The 16,717-nt window shown below is 42.8% G+C and overlaps 1 protein-coding gene across 3 annotated transcripts in view; it reads left to right on the top strand.

Moving 5' to 3' along the window:
- The window catches only part of Itgad (integrin subunit alpha D), a 31,317-nt gene that overhangs the window by 9,460 nt on the left and 5,140 nt on the right, over positions 1-16,717 (top strand). For 2 of the 3 annotated variants that reach the window (XM_078024011.1, XM_005328566.3), the window contains exons 7-23: positions 42-187; positions 4,553-4,706; positions 4,787-4,937; positions 5,119-5,192; positions 6,387-6,516; positions 6,605-6,747; positions 6,912-7,052; positions 7,148-7,357; positions 8,184-8,314; positions 8,437-8,594; positions 9,696-9,850; positions 10,069-10,197; positions 11,328-11,401; positions 11,627-11,768; positions 13,960-14,076; positions 14,187-14,266; positions 14,362-14,445. In XM_078024011.1, the coding sequence (XP_077880137.1) occupies positions 42-187; positions 4,553-4,706; positions 4,787-4,937; positions 5,119-5,192; positions 6,387-6,516; positions 6,605-6,747; positions 6,912-7,052; positions 7,148-7,357; positions 8,184-8,314; positions 8,437-8,594; positions 9,696-9,850; positions 10,069-10,197; positions 11,328-11,401; positions 11,627-11,768; positions 13,960-14,076; positions 14,187-14,266; positions 14,362-14,445 (2,219 nt within the window). The remainder of the gene's footprint in view (positions 1-41; positions 188-4,552; positions 4,707-4,786; positions 4,938-5,118; positions 5,193-6,386; positions 6,517-6,604; positions 6,748-6,911; positions 7,053-7,147; positions 7,358-8,183; positions 8,315-8,436; positions 8,595-9,695; positions 9,851-10,068; positions 10,198-11,327; positions 11,402-11,626; positions 11,769-13,959; positions 14,077-14,186; positions 14,267-14,361; positions 14,446-16,717) is intronic. The other variant, XM_078024010.1, reaches the window with a different exon arrangement.

The following is a 16,717-nucleotide window of genomic DNA, read 5'->3' as shown; positions in this document are numbered from 1 at the left end:
ACAAGCTCTGATCCCTGGGCCCTCTGCCTTGATCTTTGCAGTTTTCTCTGATGCAGTACTCAAACCTCATGGAGACTCACTTCACCTTCACCGAATTCCAGAATGGTTTGAGCCCTCAGAGCCTGGTGGATCCCATCATCCAAAAGAAAGGCCTGACGTTCACGGCGACGGGCATCCAGAAAGTGGTGTAAGCAACCCCCCTTGCTGTCCCTGGATGTGGCTGCCATACACTTCCTAATGCTGAGTCAGCACAGCTCACCTCAGGCTGTGGGAAGCTCTGAAGAAAGAGGTTAAAGGGGAGTGTGGGGGCTGCAGCAGAGTCCTCCCTGGAGGGCCCCTGGCCCCTCAGTGCTAGGTTTCCCTGATATGGGACTAGATTTCTCTATAGCTGAGTTTCCCCTTTGTCTGGTTTTGGAGATGCTGAACTCTGGCAGCCCACCTGGGGCATTCAGGGGCATGGGCTTTGATTCAGATACATCTGGATTCTCTTGCTTGCTACTTGTCTGATCTGGGAGTTATTGACTCTAACTACCAGAAAATGTTAAAGAAGGGTAGACTCACAGCTTGTCCGCAAGAATTAAATGAGATCCTATGTGTTAGGGGCTTGGACCTGGGTATACAAGGAGGTGCTAAATAAATGGCTGAGGTTTTAATCCAGAGAATGGCACCGCCCCTCTTTACCTACCAGGCAGTGACAAGTGTCTTTTTTGTATCTTTCTTCCCACTAACCTCCTTCCGTCTCCTCTCTTCTCATCCATGCATGCCCTCTGTGTTAACGGGGCACTTATTCTGTGCCTGCCCACCTCGGAGTCAGGTGGTCCATGTTGAAAATGACTTAAAAGGTGGAGCTAGAAAGAAGAGGATGTGGTTTTTGTGGGAAGGAGCTGGTCTGAATGTCTTGAGTCCTTGGCTTCCTACACACCTCTGAGTGCTGTGCTGGGTTTTGTGCTGGAATGTGGTGGGAATCATCCCAAATAAGATATGCTGCAGACAAATGTAACCTCTTTGCTTCTGGGTGGTTCTTCTGCCTTGGACACTGATCCTTTGGAACTGGAAAACCAAGAGGCAAACTTCTGTGAATTTAAAGTCACACAGGAATAGTCCTCTTCCTGAGTTCCTTCCTTAACATTCAAAGTTCTTCCAGTGGTGGGGCCTGGGAGGAAAGGTAAAAGAGACAGAGGTGACATGGTTCTAACCAAGTCCAGCCCTCTTCCTCCTGTCCCAGAGTGCACTGCATTTCCTAGCAGTTTCTCTGCTCCCCAGAGCCAAGTCCATCTCAGAGCTGGATCAGCTACTGCTGGGTCCTCCCTGATATTAACTGTTTTTTTTTTTAAATGAGCAATAGATTATTTTTTATTTTTCTCATGATATAGTTCCTATTCATAATTTACATTTTAAATCAAAGGCTTTTTAATATAGGATGTGTGCCCATTCTAGAAAACTATAAATATGGTAGAAATAAAAAAAATATAATTGTGTCACCAAAGACAACTAAAGTCAAAGTTTGGTCTATTTCCTTTTGATATTGTTTCAGGTCATAGCTGTGTATTATATTAACAACTTTATATTACCACTACTGCAATTAATGCTACCACCATATTTACCATACACCATTTACTGAAAGAAACATTATATTGTTACCAGTCACACTACATATAAACCTGACAGTTTCATATTTTTTAAAAATACCATTTACAAATAATAAAATGTAAATTCAGAAAAGTAAAACAAGTTTTATAGGTGACAGGGCTACAGTTGTAACTTCAAAGTCTTTTTAAAAAAAAACACTTTTTACTTTTTGGTACCAGGGATTGAACTCAAGGGCACTTGACCACTGAGCCACATCCTCAGCCCTATTTTGTATTTTATTTAGACAGGGTCTCGCTGAGTTGCTTAGTGCCTTGTAGTTGCTGAGGCTGGCTTTGAACTTGTGATCCTCCTGCCTCAGCCTCCCGAGCCACTGGGATTACAGGTGTGCACCACCGTGCCCGCTAAACACATTTTATTACATAAAATTTATCCTAAAAACTCTTCTGTATTCTGCTTTTTCTTAAAAATGTTTAATCTCCCCCTTATAATCTCCATCAATACTGTTTATAAACAGAATTTTTCATTTCTACTTTAAATTTTTTATCTTTTAAAATGTTCTTATGACTGAGACATAGTTATACGTAACAGTGGGGTTCATTTTGATATAATCACACGTGCATGCAATATGATTTGCTACATTGCAGTTTCCAGGTCTTCCTCTTTCCCTCCCCTCCTCCCTCTCCTGGTTCTCCTTCTTCTACTCGACAGCAATTCTTTCTATTCACTTACTGTTTTATTAATTAATGCTTTGTATATATGCATAAAGGTAGAATTCACTATGGTATATTCATATGTGTACATAGTATAATTTGATTAATTTCATTTTGCAGTTCCTCCCTTCTCCCATCCCTCCTCCCTGTCCTTCAATCCCTTTCCTCTACTGAATCACTCACTTTTCCCTTGTTTTGTCTAACTTCTGCATATGAAAGAAAATATTGATGCTTGACTTTCTGAGTCTGGTTTATTTCACTTAGTAAGATGTTCTCTTGTTCCATCCATTTACCAGCAAATGCCCTAATTTCATTCTTCTTTATGGCTGAGTTAAACTCTATTGTATATAAATGCCATTTTTTTTAATGCATTCCCCTGTTGAAGGGCACCCGGGCTGGTTCATCGCTTGGCTATTGTGAACTGCACTGCTGTAAACATTGATGTGCCTGCGTCACTATAGTATGATGATTTTAGTTCTTTTGGATAAATACCAAGGAGTAAGTTTCATTACAAAAAAGACAAAATGAGGATAAGATTAAGAAAATTTTTTAAAGAATTTTTATCCACAGTCCCTCTAGTTGACCACCTTATAGTTTTTTAAAAATTTTTATTTTATTTTTTTTAAATGAGAGGGATAAATAAATAAATAAATCCCACCTGCCTAGCAAAGGGTAATTTTCATCCTTGTCTTTATTCAGAATTTTTCTATTTAGTTCCAGTAAGGGAAGAAACTATTTTCTTTTCTTTTTTTTTAGTTGTTGATGGACCTTTATTTCATTTACTTATTTATACGTAATCCTGAGAATCAAACCCAGTGTCTCACACTCTTGTAAAGGCTGACCTCCTTTATAAAGCAAGCGCTCTACCACTGAGCCACAACCACAGCCCTAGAAACTATTTTCATCTTGTTTTTAAAAAAATCCAGATCAGGGCTGGGGATGTGGCTCAAGCAGTAGCACGCTCGCCTGGCATGCATGTGGACCGGGTTCAATCCTCAGCACCACATACAAACAAAGATGTTGTGTCTGCCGATAACTAAAAAATAAATATTAAAAATTCTCTCTCTCTCTCTCTCTCTCTCTCTTTAAAAAAATTCCAGGTCATGTAACCTGTTTCACATTTTATCACAGTTTTCATTTGAAAAGGATGTTTATCTTTCAAAAAAGGAACTAGGTCATGATCTCCTAAATCCTTTCCCTAATGTTGGGCATTTAGATGGTTTCCAGTATTACATTTAGCATGTGTTTATTATTTAGCCTGTGTGTGCATGTGAGTGTGGGTGTGTTCATTCTGAGCTTATAAAGTTATATGAACATATATGTACATTTTTAACATTTTTATAGCTATTATCTAATTAATGCTTACCTGTAGGCCATTCACTGTTGTAAAGGCTGACCTCCTTTATACTTCCAAAAAACCTGACACTATTTCCTTCAGTTATCTACTGTTGCTTAACAATGCATTAACAAATACAGTGGCTTCAGTAATAACACTTTTATGATTTTTCACAATCCCAGGGATGAGGCTGGCTGCCTCCTCTGCTGCCCTTGTTTAGGGCCTCTTGTGGGGCTATGGTCAGATTTCTAAGACTGGGCTCTTGAGAGCTTCATTCATATGTCTGGTGCCTAGGAAGGATTGGCTGGACAGCTGGGCTCAGTTGGGGCGGCTGGGCCCCTTCTGTGGTCTCCTTCCTTGTGTCCACTCCATGAGGTGCCTCCAAAAGGGTAGCCAGACTTCTCTCACTGTGGCTCAGGACTCCCCAAAGTGCAAAAGCAAAAGATATGAAGAATTTTTGGGCTCACCAATGTCATAGTGTTGCTTTTACTGCATGCTACTATTCAAAGTGAGTCACAGGCCAGGCCAGGTTCACTGTGGGAGGAGAACCAGCTGTGGTTCTGTACTCTCCTCTGGTACAGAAAGAAGCAGAGGTTCAGAGGTTCAATAATTTACTCAAAGCATGTCTGACTCCAGAGCTTCCACTTTGAACCATACTGCCTGCTGGGACTGAAGTTCAGTAATAGAATTTTAAGAAAAAAATTATATGAGTACTCTTAATATTTGTCTTACTAATTATTGCCAGTTTGTTTTTTTTTTTTAAAGACTGAATCATTTTCTTAACATGCCTAATAGAGTCTGGCTGTCCTGGGGTTAGGACTCCTCAGTTTTTCCAGATGAGCTTCTTGTGCTACAAATGATGTCTTTTCATAATCAATCATTCTCAATAGAGTCATTTTCCTTTCCTTTCTGACAGGACAGAGCTATTTCATAGCAAGAATGGGGCCCGAAAACATGCCAAGAAGATCCTCATTGTCATCACAGATGGGCAGAAGTATAGAGACCCCCTGGAATACCGTGATGTCATTCCCCAGGCAGAGAAAGCTGGCATTATCCGCTATGCCATTGGGGTATGGCCTCTTCTACATTGCTCCCTCAGACTCAGTAAAGGCCAGTGGGTTCCTTCTCCTCAGCTGCCTCTCTGCTGCAGGTGGGAGATGCTTTCCAGGAGCCCAGTGCCAGACAAGAACTGAGCACCATTGCCTCAGTACCCGCTCAGGAACATGTGTTTGAGGTAGACAACTTTGCAGCACTCAGCAGCATCCAGAAGCAGCTTCAGGAGAAGATCTTTGCAGTCGAAGGTACTTGAGCATTGGAGTTGAAGGGTCCCTACCCAATTGTCTCCTGTAGTCTTGACAGAGCATCCCTGTTTACAACTAACCCCAAATTAATCCCTAGAACCTGAATCACAAGCCTATGATCTCTTCCTTCTGCTTTGAAGCTTCATGATCTCATGGCTTTGAAGAACCTGTTTCCCTACAGGAACCCAATCGAGGACAAGTAGCTCCTTTCAGCATGAGATGTCACAAGAAGGCTTCAGTTCAGTGCTCACAATGGTGGGTACAGTGTGTACTTGATAAACAGGTCTCAAGCATCAGCTCTGGGCCAGCCCTGGGCTGGGAGCTGGAACCCAAAAGTAAATAAGAAGCAGATCTGGTCCTCAAGTTCACTGTCAGATCAGGGAGAAACATCAGGCAGTGCATTTGGTGCTAGAAGAGGAAATTCGGGGCTTCTGTACTCCTGGAGGGCATAATCTAGCGGGCAGAGAATACAGACAAAAGAGTTTTGGACTGTGCTGTTGGGGTAGGAAAAGAAGGGTGGTCAGAAGAGGCTGAATGATTAAAAAAAAAAAAAAGAACAAGCCTATGGAAAATCTGGGGAAAGATTGCTTTAGGTAGAGGCAAAAGCAAGTGCAAAAGTCTTCAGGCAGAGACAAAGTTACTGTGATTGAGCAATCAGAAGGGCCAGCATAGCAGGAGCAGAGGGAACAAGAGACAGCAAGCAAGGAGAGGATTAGAGAAATGGGAAAGACCAGACAGGGCAGACCAGAGAGATGACAATACAGTGAGACTTGTCTGAAAATAGATGTGTGTTCAAATTATCCAGAAGGATTGGTTTCAGAATAATTTGCAGTGAGCAGGGAGTGGTAGACATTAAACAAGGTTGGTCATGAATCGATCACTGAAGCTAGGTCAGGGTTATTAGAGGTTAATGAAATCAAAAGTTCCAAAAAGCAATAAACTAAGTTCACTGAGGAGAAAATGAGAATTGTTTCCTGAGGGTGCTAAGGAATTAGTCACAGAGGAGATGGCTTTGAGGTTGACGGTTGGAGAGAGAGAGGAGCGGAGAATAAGGGAGAGAAGTGGCTAGGTCAAAAGTTTAGTGGGGTTCAGAACAGAGAATAACTTCAAGGGTTTGCTTGCAAGGAGTCCCAGATGCCATTCTAAGGGCTTGGCAATGGTTTTCCAGCAGAATGATGCCTGCACATTTGGGTTTGGGGATGTCGATTGCTCGGGTAAGAGAAGGTAGAGCAGACAAGAGCAAAGTAGGAAGCAGAAAGGGCAGGGGTGAAGGTGGGAACAGTGGCAGTGGGGATGGACTTAGACATACTAGTGGTTAGGGTCATAGGGTGCTGGTGAGCTCTAAAGAAGAAAACTTGAAATGATCAGAGGAGTTAGGGGAGGGCATTTCTTTGGCTTAGGCTGCCCTCTTGCTTTGTTCTGCTCAGCCCTGGAATCTTTTCCTCCCAGGATGGACCAGTACTGGGGGCTGTGGGGAGCTTTAGCTGGTCTGGAGGTGCCTTCCTGTACCCCCCACAAATGAACCCCACCTTCATCAACATGTCTCAGGAGAATGTGGACATGAGGGACTCTTACCTGGGTGAGAAAAGGCTGTGGTGGGGGACAGGTAGGTGACAAGCTGTGGGAAGGGGAGGGGAAGCCTTAGTGCTGATGCTGGGCCCCCTCAGGTTATTCCAGTGAGCTGGCCCTTTGGAAAGGGGTACACAGCCTGGTCTTGGGGGCCCCTCGCCACCAGCACACTGGGAAGGTTGTCATCTTCACCCAGATATCCAGGCAATGGAGGCCAAAGGCTGAAGTCACAGGAACCCAGGTTGGTGTGGAAGACCATGTTGGTGGAACATGAGGGTGGGTAGGGTGGCTAGGAGCAGGGAGCTGATAGGGCAGGTCCTGGTACCTGGGGAGAGGCAGGACCTGGCCCAGAAAGGAGATGCCTCTGGCAGGGGCAGGCAAGATGACTTCAGACTCTCCCCCCAGGTCGGCTCCTATTTTGGGGCCTCCCTCTGCTCTGTGGATGTGGACAGCGATGGCAGCACCGATGTGGTCCTCATTGGGGCCCCCCATTACTATGAGCAGACCCGAGGAGGGCAGGTGTCCGTGTGCCCCATGCCCAGGGGGGTGAGTGGTGATGGGACCTGGGCTGGGTGGGGCCCGTGTGGGGTGTGAGGTGTGGATTGCCTGGATTGGACCTGGCACTGGTTTTTGTTCTGTAGAGGAGCAGGTGGCAGTGTGAGATCATTCTCCGTGCGGAGCAGGGCCATCCCTGGGGCCGCTTTGGAACAGCTCTGACAGTGCTGGGGGATATCAATGGAGACCATCTGGTAGATGTGGCCATTGGGGCCCCTGGAGAGGAGGAGAACCAGGGTGCTGTCTACTTATTTCATGGAACCTCAGGACTAGACATCAGTCCCTCCCACAGCCAGGTGAGAGCCCCTGTTTTCAGCCTTGTGTGGTCCTCCTTCCTTTCTACGATGTGGATTTACTGAGCACAGCCTCCTGTCACTGGCCTTAGGAGTTGTCATTTCCCTTCTTCTTTTGGTTGCCCTTTCGTTCCTTTTCTTTTGCAGGATGGGGGATTGAACTCAGTTCAAACTCAGTTTACCTCGCACATGCCAGGCAAGCATTCTACCACTGAGCTACATCCCCAGCTCAGTAGTTTATTTTCTGCAATTTCACCAGACCCAGCTAAACACAAATCATCTGTCTTTGGTTCCAAATAGCCTTCAATCTATTGTGAACAGCTTAATGGTAAGAGATCAGACTTTGAGGTCAGACCCCATGTCAAATTCCTGGCCTTACCAGCCATCAGTAGCTGTGTGGCCTCAGGCAAGTGGCTAGCTTAGCCTCTGGGAGCTTTAGTGTCCTTCTGTGGAACACGACAACCATCAAACCAACTCCCCCGGCTTCTTGTAAAGAAAACACAATGGATGCACTAAGCACGCCATTCATCAAATATTTATGAATGAACATAGCAAATGATGAATAAGCAAATTGATTATTTTGCTATTTTTAGGCTCCTATTTTATTGTTAGCCTGTAGCCTCAGGATGAGTTGAACCAAAAGCTCTCCCTTCCATCTGGGGGTCCCTGAGGTCCTCACCCTGTTTTCTTTCAACTCCCGCCCCTTTATCTCTCCTTTTCAATTTCTGTATTCAGGTCTGCTTTCACTGCAAGCTGTTTCCAAATCTGCTTATCAAATCTTTGCACTCACCTCCCTTGAATTCCACTTTTTCTTTCCCTCTATGGCCAGCGGATCACTGGCTGCCAGTTCTCCTTAAGGCTCCAGTATTTTGGGCAGTCGCTAAGCGGTGGTCAGGACCTCACTCAGGATGGACTGGTGGACCTGGCTGTGGGGGCCCAGGGGCACGTACTACTCTTCAGGTGACAACTCCCCAACATGCTGCCCTCGCCTGCTGTGTGTGTGATTAACCAGTGCTCTCCCCTACCTTAGCCCCCTCTCAGAGGCCAGTGTCCTGCCCTCAGCACCTACTTATGCCCCTCAGGAGCCTGCCAGTGCTGAAAGTGGGAGTAACTGTGAGATTCACACCCATGGAGGTGGCAAAGGCTGTGTACCAGTGCTGGGAAGAGGTGACCACCTTCCTGGAAGCTGTGGAGGCCATGGTCTGTCTCACTATCCACAAGAGCTCACTTGACCAGTTAGGTAAGGCCCAGTCCCTTGTCCCATTAGAGGACTCCAAGGCTATTCTAAGAGCAGAATGGGCTCAGGAATCCAAATCTCATCCCCGTGTCTGCTCAGCTACCTGTGTGTCAGAAACCTGGGTCCTTTCCCTCCCTTCTTCTCACACCTACACCTGGGGTTCCATCCCCAGGCTAGGTATGGAGTCTGCCCTCTTCTTTCTTCTGGCCCTAGCCACTGCCTTCCTGTAAGCCACATCTTCTCCTTCCCACCTACACCAAAATAAAGACACTTTGAGCAGTTCCTCTGTCTATTTTTGCACCCTCACTCATTCTTCACAGATGAGGGGATATTAGAACTCATTTGGTCCTAATATACAAATCTGGGCTCCTCAACCCTACCTCTTAAGACCCCTAAATTGCTCCCACTTGAAAAGACCTGAATCCTTCCCTGCAATGTTCTCTCTGACTTGGTCCCTCCCTCAATCTTCTCTCACCTCATTCCACTTTTCTCTCCCTCTCTCTCTCTCTTTTTTTTTTTTTGCACCCAGGGGTGAAAAACATACCCAGCCCTTCTTATATTTTATTTAATGACAGGGTCTCACTGAGTTGCTTAGGGCCTACTTAAATTGCTGAGGTTGGCTTTGAACTAGTGATCTTCCTTCCTTAGTCTCCTGAGCAGTTGGGATTACAGGTGTGTGCCACCACGTCTGGCTCACTCCTCCTTTCTCTATACATTTTTGGTAAATGTGCCAGCCTCCCTCTCCCTTGGAGTCTTAGCTACTCTAGCCACAGTCTGGAACATTCTCCTCTCTGTGCTTCACCCTCTAGGTTGTAGCTTAGATATGGTCTATCTAGGACAGCGTCCCTGACCAAGATACTACTCATGCTGTGACATTATGGCCATATGACAACATATGACATATGTTTGGCTCCTTTTCTGGAATATAAGCTTTATGAAGGCAGGGTCATATCCATCTTCTTCTCAGTGTGTATCCCCAGCACTTGGTACAGTTCATGGCCCATAGAAAGTGCTCTGCAAATATTCATCACATGAACAAATAAATGAAAAGAGAACATTGTAGGTTTTCTCTGCCTTTCCTTTTTTCTACTTCTTTTACTTCAGGTGATGTCCAAAGCTCTGTCAGGTATGATCTGGCTTTGGATCCGGGTCGTCTGATTTCTCGTGCCATTTTTAATGAGACCAAGAACTGGACTTTGACTCGAAAAAAAACCTTGGGGCTTGGGGATCACTGTGAAACCGTGAAGTTGCTTTTGCCAGTAAGGACTTTGGGTTTTGGAAAAGGGAGAGGGAGGAGGATCCCAAGGCTAGCCTATAGAATCCATGGATGAGGACACTGGGTCTGGAGAGAGGAAGGTTGGGGCGGGAGGACTTGGCTTCACAGCTTGGTTGGGCTACTGTCTAGATGGCAGTGAAAAATCCCCAATGGTGGAAAGTAGGAAGGATAGTGGGTTCTTGAAAACCCATTCTCTTTCAGGACTGTGTGGAGGATGTGGTGAACCCCATCATCCTGCGCCTCAACTTCTCCCTGGTGAGAGACTCCACCTCATCCCGGAATCTTCACCCTGTGTTGGCTGCAGGCTCACAAGATCTGTTCACTGCTTCTGTGAGTCTTCCAATGAAGTCCCAGAGATGTGATGGCTTTCTTAAGAGCCCACAATAACCCACCCACCACATTTCCTAGCCTCCACTCAGCGAAGGAAAACCCTGCCACGTTTGGACCCTGAAACATATCCCAGTTGGTTACCTACTTTACCATGACATAAACTTTCTTGTTCCCATTCTACTGATCCTTCCCAACATTTTTCAGCCCTCCCTGTCAGACTTTGTATTCTATCCCCAATTTGAAAAACATTTCCTCCTTCTATCTAAAGGATCTTCTCTAATTCTCAAAGCTCTGATCTTGACACCTTCTCTTTTTTGGGGGGAGGGTGATTACTGAGGATTGAACTCAGAGGCATTCAACCACTGAGCCACATCCCCAGCCCTATTTTGTATTTTATTTAAAGACAGGGTCTCACTGAGTTGCTTAGTGCCTTGTGGTTGCTGAGTCTGGCTTTGAACTCGTGATCCTCCTGCCTCAGCCTCTCAAGCTGTTGGGGTTTACAGGCATGTGATACCACGCCCAAAGACTCATTCTCTTTTGAAAACCTGCACTCAACAGTTCTCACTTCTCTGGCCCCCAATTACTCCATGATCACAAAAACATCCCAGATATACACATCAGGGGAATCATAACCATCTGCATATACATTTGCATCTGTCTTGGGGATTGTATATTCCTTGAGTACAAGAACCACATCTAATTTGCCTGAAGTTTTCATTTCCTCCAAACTGCCAAGCCTGTCCTGTTACTGGCACTTAATGTTTGTTGAATAATCTGATTTGATACAACTGGACTTTATTGTCCTTGAAGCCAAGGATATTGTCTTTCTTTTAAAAGTTTAGTTGTAGATGAACACAATAACTTTATTTATTTATTTTAATGTGGTGCTGAGGATTGAACCCTGTGCCTCACATGTGCTAAGGCAAGTGCTCTACCACTGAGCCAGAACCCCAGCCCTTATCTTTTTTTATATTCTAACCTCCACACTCAATCTCTACTCTTGCTAGTATCAGTAGAGTACTGGGTGCAGAGGTTCAGTAAGAGTCATTGTTGATAAGCATGTTTAATGAGGGGGCTGAAGAAAAATTAAAACATGGAATGAGAAGAGAATATATACTGATTTTCTGCAGCTTCCCTTTGAGAAGAACTGTGGGCAGGATCACATCTGTGAGGGGGACCTGCGTGTCAACTTTAGCTTCTTAGGGTGAGCTCCATCTCCTTTCATATCCAGATATTCAAGTTTCTGAGTTTACTAAACTCCTAGGATGATTTTTGCTTCTCTTCAGGTGTTTGTCAAACAAAAATGATTCTGACAGGAATGTTATTGGTACATGATTCATGAGTTCCCCCAAATCCTGTTCCTGCCCCTCGATCCAATTACAACCTGCTTCCAGAGAAGTCACACTCCCAATCTTGTCCTTCCCTTCAGCCTTCAGACATTGATGGTAGGAAGCTCCCTGGAGCTCAATCTGATAGTGACTGTATGGAATGAGGGTGAGGATTCCTATGGAACTGTAGTCAACTTCTACTACCCAGCAGGACTATCCTATCGCCGGGTGTCAGCAACACAGGTAAACACCTTCCTTGGGCTCTAGCTGACTGGGGTCTTGTATTAGTCTGTTTTCTGTTGCCTGTAACAAAATGCCACACACTGGATAAATTACAAAGAACTGTTTATTTTGGCTCACTATTTTGGAGGTGCATGATCAAGAGGCCACATCTGGTGATGGTTTTCTTGTTGGAAGAATCCTAAGATAATGCAAGCCATCATATGGCAAGAGACAGAAAGTAAATGTGTGTATGTGGGTTGCTCTAGTCTCTCTTCTGTTTCCTATAAAGTCACCAGGATGCAATTGTGGGACCTCCACCCCAATAATTTTATCTAATCCTAATTGCTTTCCCAAGGCCTTGCCTCTAAATACCATAGTCAGATTAAGTTTCCACACTCTTAATACATAACAATGGAGATTATATTTAAAAGCATGGAACATTCAAACTGTATCCAAAACAAAGCAGGCCCCTCCACTGTCCTATACTTTCTAGGACTTACACACACATACACACACACACACATACACACACACATAGAGGGAGACAGAGAAGTCATTAAGCCTATGTATAGTTTAATAAATTATATTAAGCAAAAGCTCATAAATTTAGCACCTGGGTCAAGAAATAAAACACTGCTAGTTTTCTCAAAGCCTTCTTACCATGTACCTTATCCTATTACAATCACAACCTTTCCCCAAGAGTAATCACTATTCCAACTTTGCAATAATAATTTCCTTGTATTTTAAAATAATTTTACCAATCCATGGGTGTATCCCTAGATAACACTCTTCAGTTTTGCTGCTATCTGAACTTTATATGAATGAAAACATGTTATATGTACTCTTTTGTGCCTTGCTTCTTTACCCAATTTATGTTTGTGAGATCCATCCATGCTGTTGCATGTGGGGGTAGAACATTTTCATTGTTATACAGAATTTCTTTGTATGAAATGTATCACAATTTATTTTTCCATTCTACAATTAATGGCTATTGAATTGTTTCCTGATTTTGGCCATAATTGAGTAAATTCTGGTGTACCTATACATAATATTTTGAAGACACAGAATTACTGAGTATATTATTAATATATATATATATATATAAAATGACACGCATTATATAAATATATACATTATATATTACATTATATATTATATATACATTATATATAATGTATTATATATACATTATATACTATATAATGATATATAATATATTATATAATAATATATTATATAATATATAATATATAATATATAATATATATCATGCAATATACAATATATATTTATATAATTTTATATAATTTATATAAATTTAAAAATAATTATATAAATATAATTTACATTAAATATATAAATATATGGATATATAATATGTTAAATAATTTATATATAATTTTACATTTATATATTATATAAATGTATATATTATAATATATATAAAATGTGTATTTTATATATATATATATCTTCAATTAATAAGTAAAGTCAAACCATTTTTAAAAGTATTTTCACTTCCGTCAGTAGTATGTGAGAAGTCCTGTGGCTTTCTTTAACACTTGACATCATCAGACTTTTAAATTTCCGTCAGTCTGGTGAGTGAGTAATACTCTTTCCTTACAGTCTTAATTCTGTAGAGGTTGAGCAAATTTGCATATATTTCCTTGTCATTTGGATCTTTTCTTTTGGAAAGTCTCTGTTCCCATCTTTATTCTATTCTTCAAGTGAGTTGCCTGTATTTTTCCTATTGTTTTATAAAAACTCTTCACATATTCTGGTTATTAATCCTATTCCAATTTTATATGTTCAAATACCTTTCCCATTGCCTGTCTTTTATAATGTCTTTTAAAAAACAATGTCTTAATTTGTTGTTGATTTGTGTCAATCTTTTCTTTTGTACTTCATGTTTTTGTGTTAAGTAATACTTCGATACCCCCAAGGTTATAAAAATAGTCATCTATATTATCTTTTAAAATCTTTAGTTTGGTTTTTTTCACATTTGAGTCTTTCATACAGTTGTAATTTATTTTAATGTATGGAATGAGGTAGGAGTCCCACCTTTTCTCTTTTTTGGTATAGGTCAATTTTCCTAGCGCCTTTTGTTCAAGCGTCTGTTCTTTCTCCAACTGCTATGCAATGCCACTACTGTGACATATCAAGACTGTATATGCATATGGGTAACTTTTCAGAATTCATTTTCCTTCCCTAGAAGCAACCCTATCAGCGTCCATTGCGCCTGGCATGTGAGGCAAATCCCACTGGGAATGAAGGCCTGAGGAGCAGCAGCTGCAGCATCAACCACCCCATCTTCCGAGAGGGTACTGCGGTCAGTGCTCCCTACAAAACCTCATCACTGTTCTTCCTTGTCCTGATCCACTCCCTTCCCTTACTCCCTGCTCCTTCCCTATCCCTCTTCCTTCTTTCTTCTTCCCTCAGGGCACCTTCATTATCACCTTTGACGTTTCCTACAAGGCCACCCTGGGAGACAGGTTGCTTGTGAGGGCCAATGCAAGCAGGTGAGCTCAGGCCATGGTATGTCCCTCACTCTCTGGTCAGCAGGAGACTCCTCTCCTGGATTCCTTTCCAATTGGGTTCCCTTCTCTTTCTCCAGTGAGAATAATAAGCCTACAACCAACAAGACTACCTTCCAGCTGGAGATCCCAGCGAAATATGCAGTGTACACAATGATCAGCAGGTGCTTAATCCCTATCCTTCCCCTTAGACCTTAAACCTTCCTTGAAGCCTAGTTTCTTCTGCTGCAGGTCAGCCTTTTGGTGTTGGGCATCTGTATTAATCCATGTTACTATAATGGGCTATCTGAGGCAGAGTACTTATATAGACCAGAGGTTTATTTAGCTCATAGTTTCAGATGCTGATTGTCCAAACAGTGTACTGACAGTTCTGGTGAGGACCCCCCTTGACTACGTTGTGGCAGATAACACCAAAAAGTGTGCCAGAGGATGAGATCGCAGGATGAGATAGGAAGCTTGAGCAAGGGGGAGGGGCCATCTTACAACATCTCACTGGGACCTGCCTCTTAAAGGTCCCAGCACATCTCAACATTGCTACACTGAGGCCCAAGGACCCAACACATGAACTCTTGCAGCATGAACTCAAATCATATCTAAGTTACAGCAGTACCTAAATCATGTCCTCTGATTTCTCCTATGAGAATGATTGTGTGGGTGGCCAGCCGTGTTTATAGTATAACATGATGGGCCACACAAATTCTTGCCCGCTGGTGGGACACACATACGCCTTATCAACACTGTCCATTTTCTCCTCTCCCTCAAAAATTCAGGCTTCTTTTAACATGAAGGCAATCCTTTCCTTTGGGCCAAACATGAACATGCTAAAGTAAAGCTACTAGATTGAGACCACTATAAGCACTCTGAATTGGGCAACCAACAGGATATGGTCTGTCACCACATAGAGGAAAGGAAAGGTCAGGTTTCTACAAAACTGAGAGGAGGGTAGAGGTGTGAGAAACTGTTGGGAAGGTCTCTAAAAGTTCAAAGCCAAGGAAGGCCACAGGAGAGGCAAATGTAGGGCCATAGCTATGGGTTCTGAAGATGGGTGAAGGAGCTGGGGCCAGCCAGGCTGGAAGCAAAGCGAGGAACTCCACACACTGAATTGTACTCCAGAGGGTTAAAGTACACTATTATAAGAAGCTTATAATAGTGACATGGGACAGAGCTTGCTGCTGTTGCTGTTAAATTTATAGAGGAACTAGGGAAGGGGATCAAGCAGTGTTATTATTGTCCATCTAGGACTCATGAACCACATTTGTCAGTTTCCCCTTTTATCCACAGTAAAATACTTACGATAAAAGTTTACAGTTATATATACTATGACAAACATTTTTTTGTTATCATTGTGGGTTTTTTGCATTGTTTTTATATTCATTTAATCCTCCCAATAATTGTATTGTTATCTCCATTTTATCAATGAAAAATTAAGAGGTTAAATAACTTGATCCCACCATTCACCAGGTAAATCATATTGGATGCCTTACAAGGATACCCTGGGAGACAGGTTTTTTGCTCGTGAAGGCTAATACAAGTTAGGGAGCCCAGATGGTTTGATTCCAGGGCCTGTGTCCATGGCCATATGCTATATGCTTCTCTGAAAACTCAGGAAAGTCGGATGATTTTCTTAAATTTAAAAAAAAGAGGTTTCGAACAAGAAAATTTAAAATAAGAAAACTAAAGCATAGGAGGCAGGGGAGCAAAGAGAAAGGCTAGCACAATGAGAGAAAAGTAAATGCTAACATTTATGGAGGACTCACAGGTGCTAGGTGCTGCTATAACCCCCATCACAAGTCTGCTACAAGTAGGCAATATTATAAGCACCCCTATTTTAAGGAGGAAAAAAAAACTATAGGTCTCCAGAGAGGCTAAGTTGCTTGCCTCAAGTTACTTGAGTAGGAAGTGCTAATCTGAGATGTGAACTCAGGCAGCTTCTCTGTGTTCTGAGGATAGGATTCAGGGCCTTGCACATGCTAAGCAATTGTTCTACCCTAGACTACAACCCCAGTTCCTGTGTTCTTACTTAGCAAGTAATAAAATGGGAAAATTGCTGGGGTCCACAAAGTTTCTGTGTAGCTGGTTTGGCTTTTGTGCTCTGGGTGCTAGGGAAAAGTGCAGGTCTTTATTCTTGACTGTTTGATTCTACTGAGATCTTAAAGCTCTGAGAAGGCAGAGATTGTGGATTAACTGTTGAATCTCCATGGCCATCCACATAGCCTGGTATATGGTAAATATTTTCTGAAAGAAGCCATAAGTGGAGGGATGGATGATGGATGGATAGATGGATGGAAATCCTACTGTGGCCTGAAACACTTACGTCTCTTTTGTAGGCTTAAGTTCACTTACTATCTTCCTTCACATTTACTATCCTTCCCCAAGACGACCACATTTATCTTCTTCATTGCCATCACAGAGTAGCCATTATTTCGCTTTTTCTTC

The sequence above is a fragment of the Ictidomys tridecemlineatus genome, chromosome 10 (assembly GCF_052094955.1).
Source record: "Ictidomys tridecemlineatus isolate mIctTri1 chromosome 10, mIctTri1.hap1, whole genome shotgun sequence".
Taxonomy (NCBI): Eukaryota; Metazoa; Chordata; class Mammalia; order Rodentia; family Sciuridae; genus Ictidomys; species Ictidomys tridecemlineatus.
Note: the sequence above shows the minus strand (reverse complement) of the source record. Positions and strands in the feature narration are given on the sequence as shown.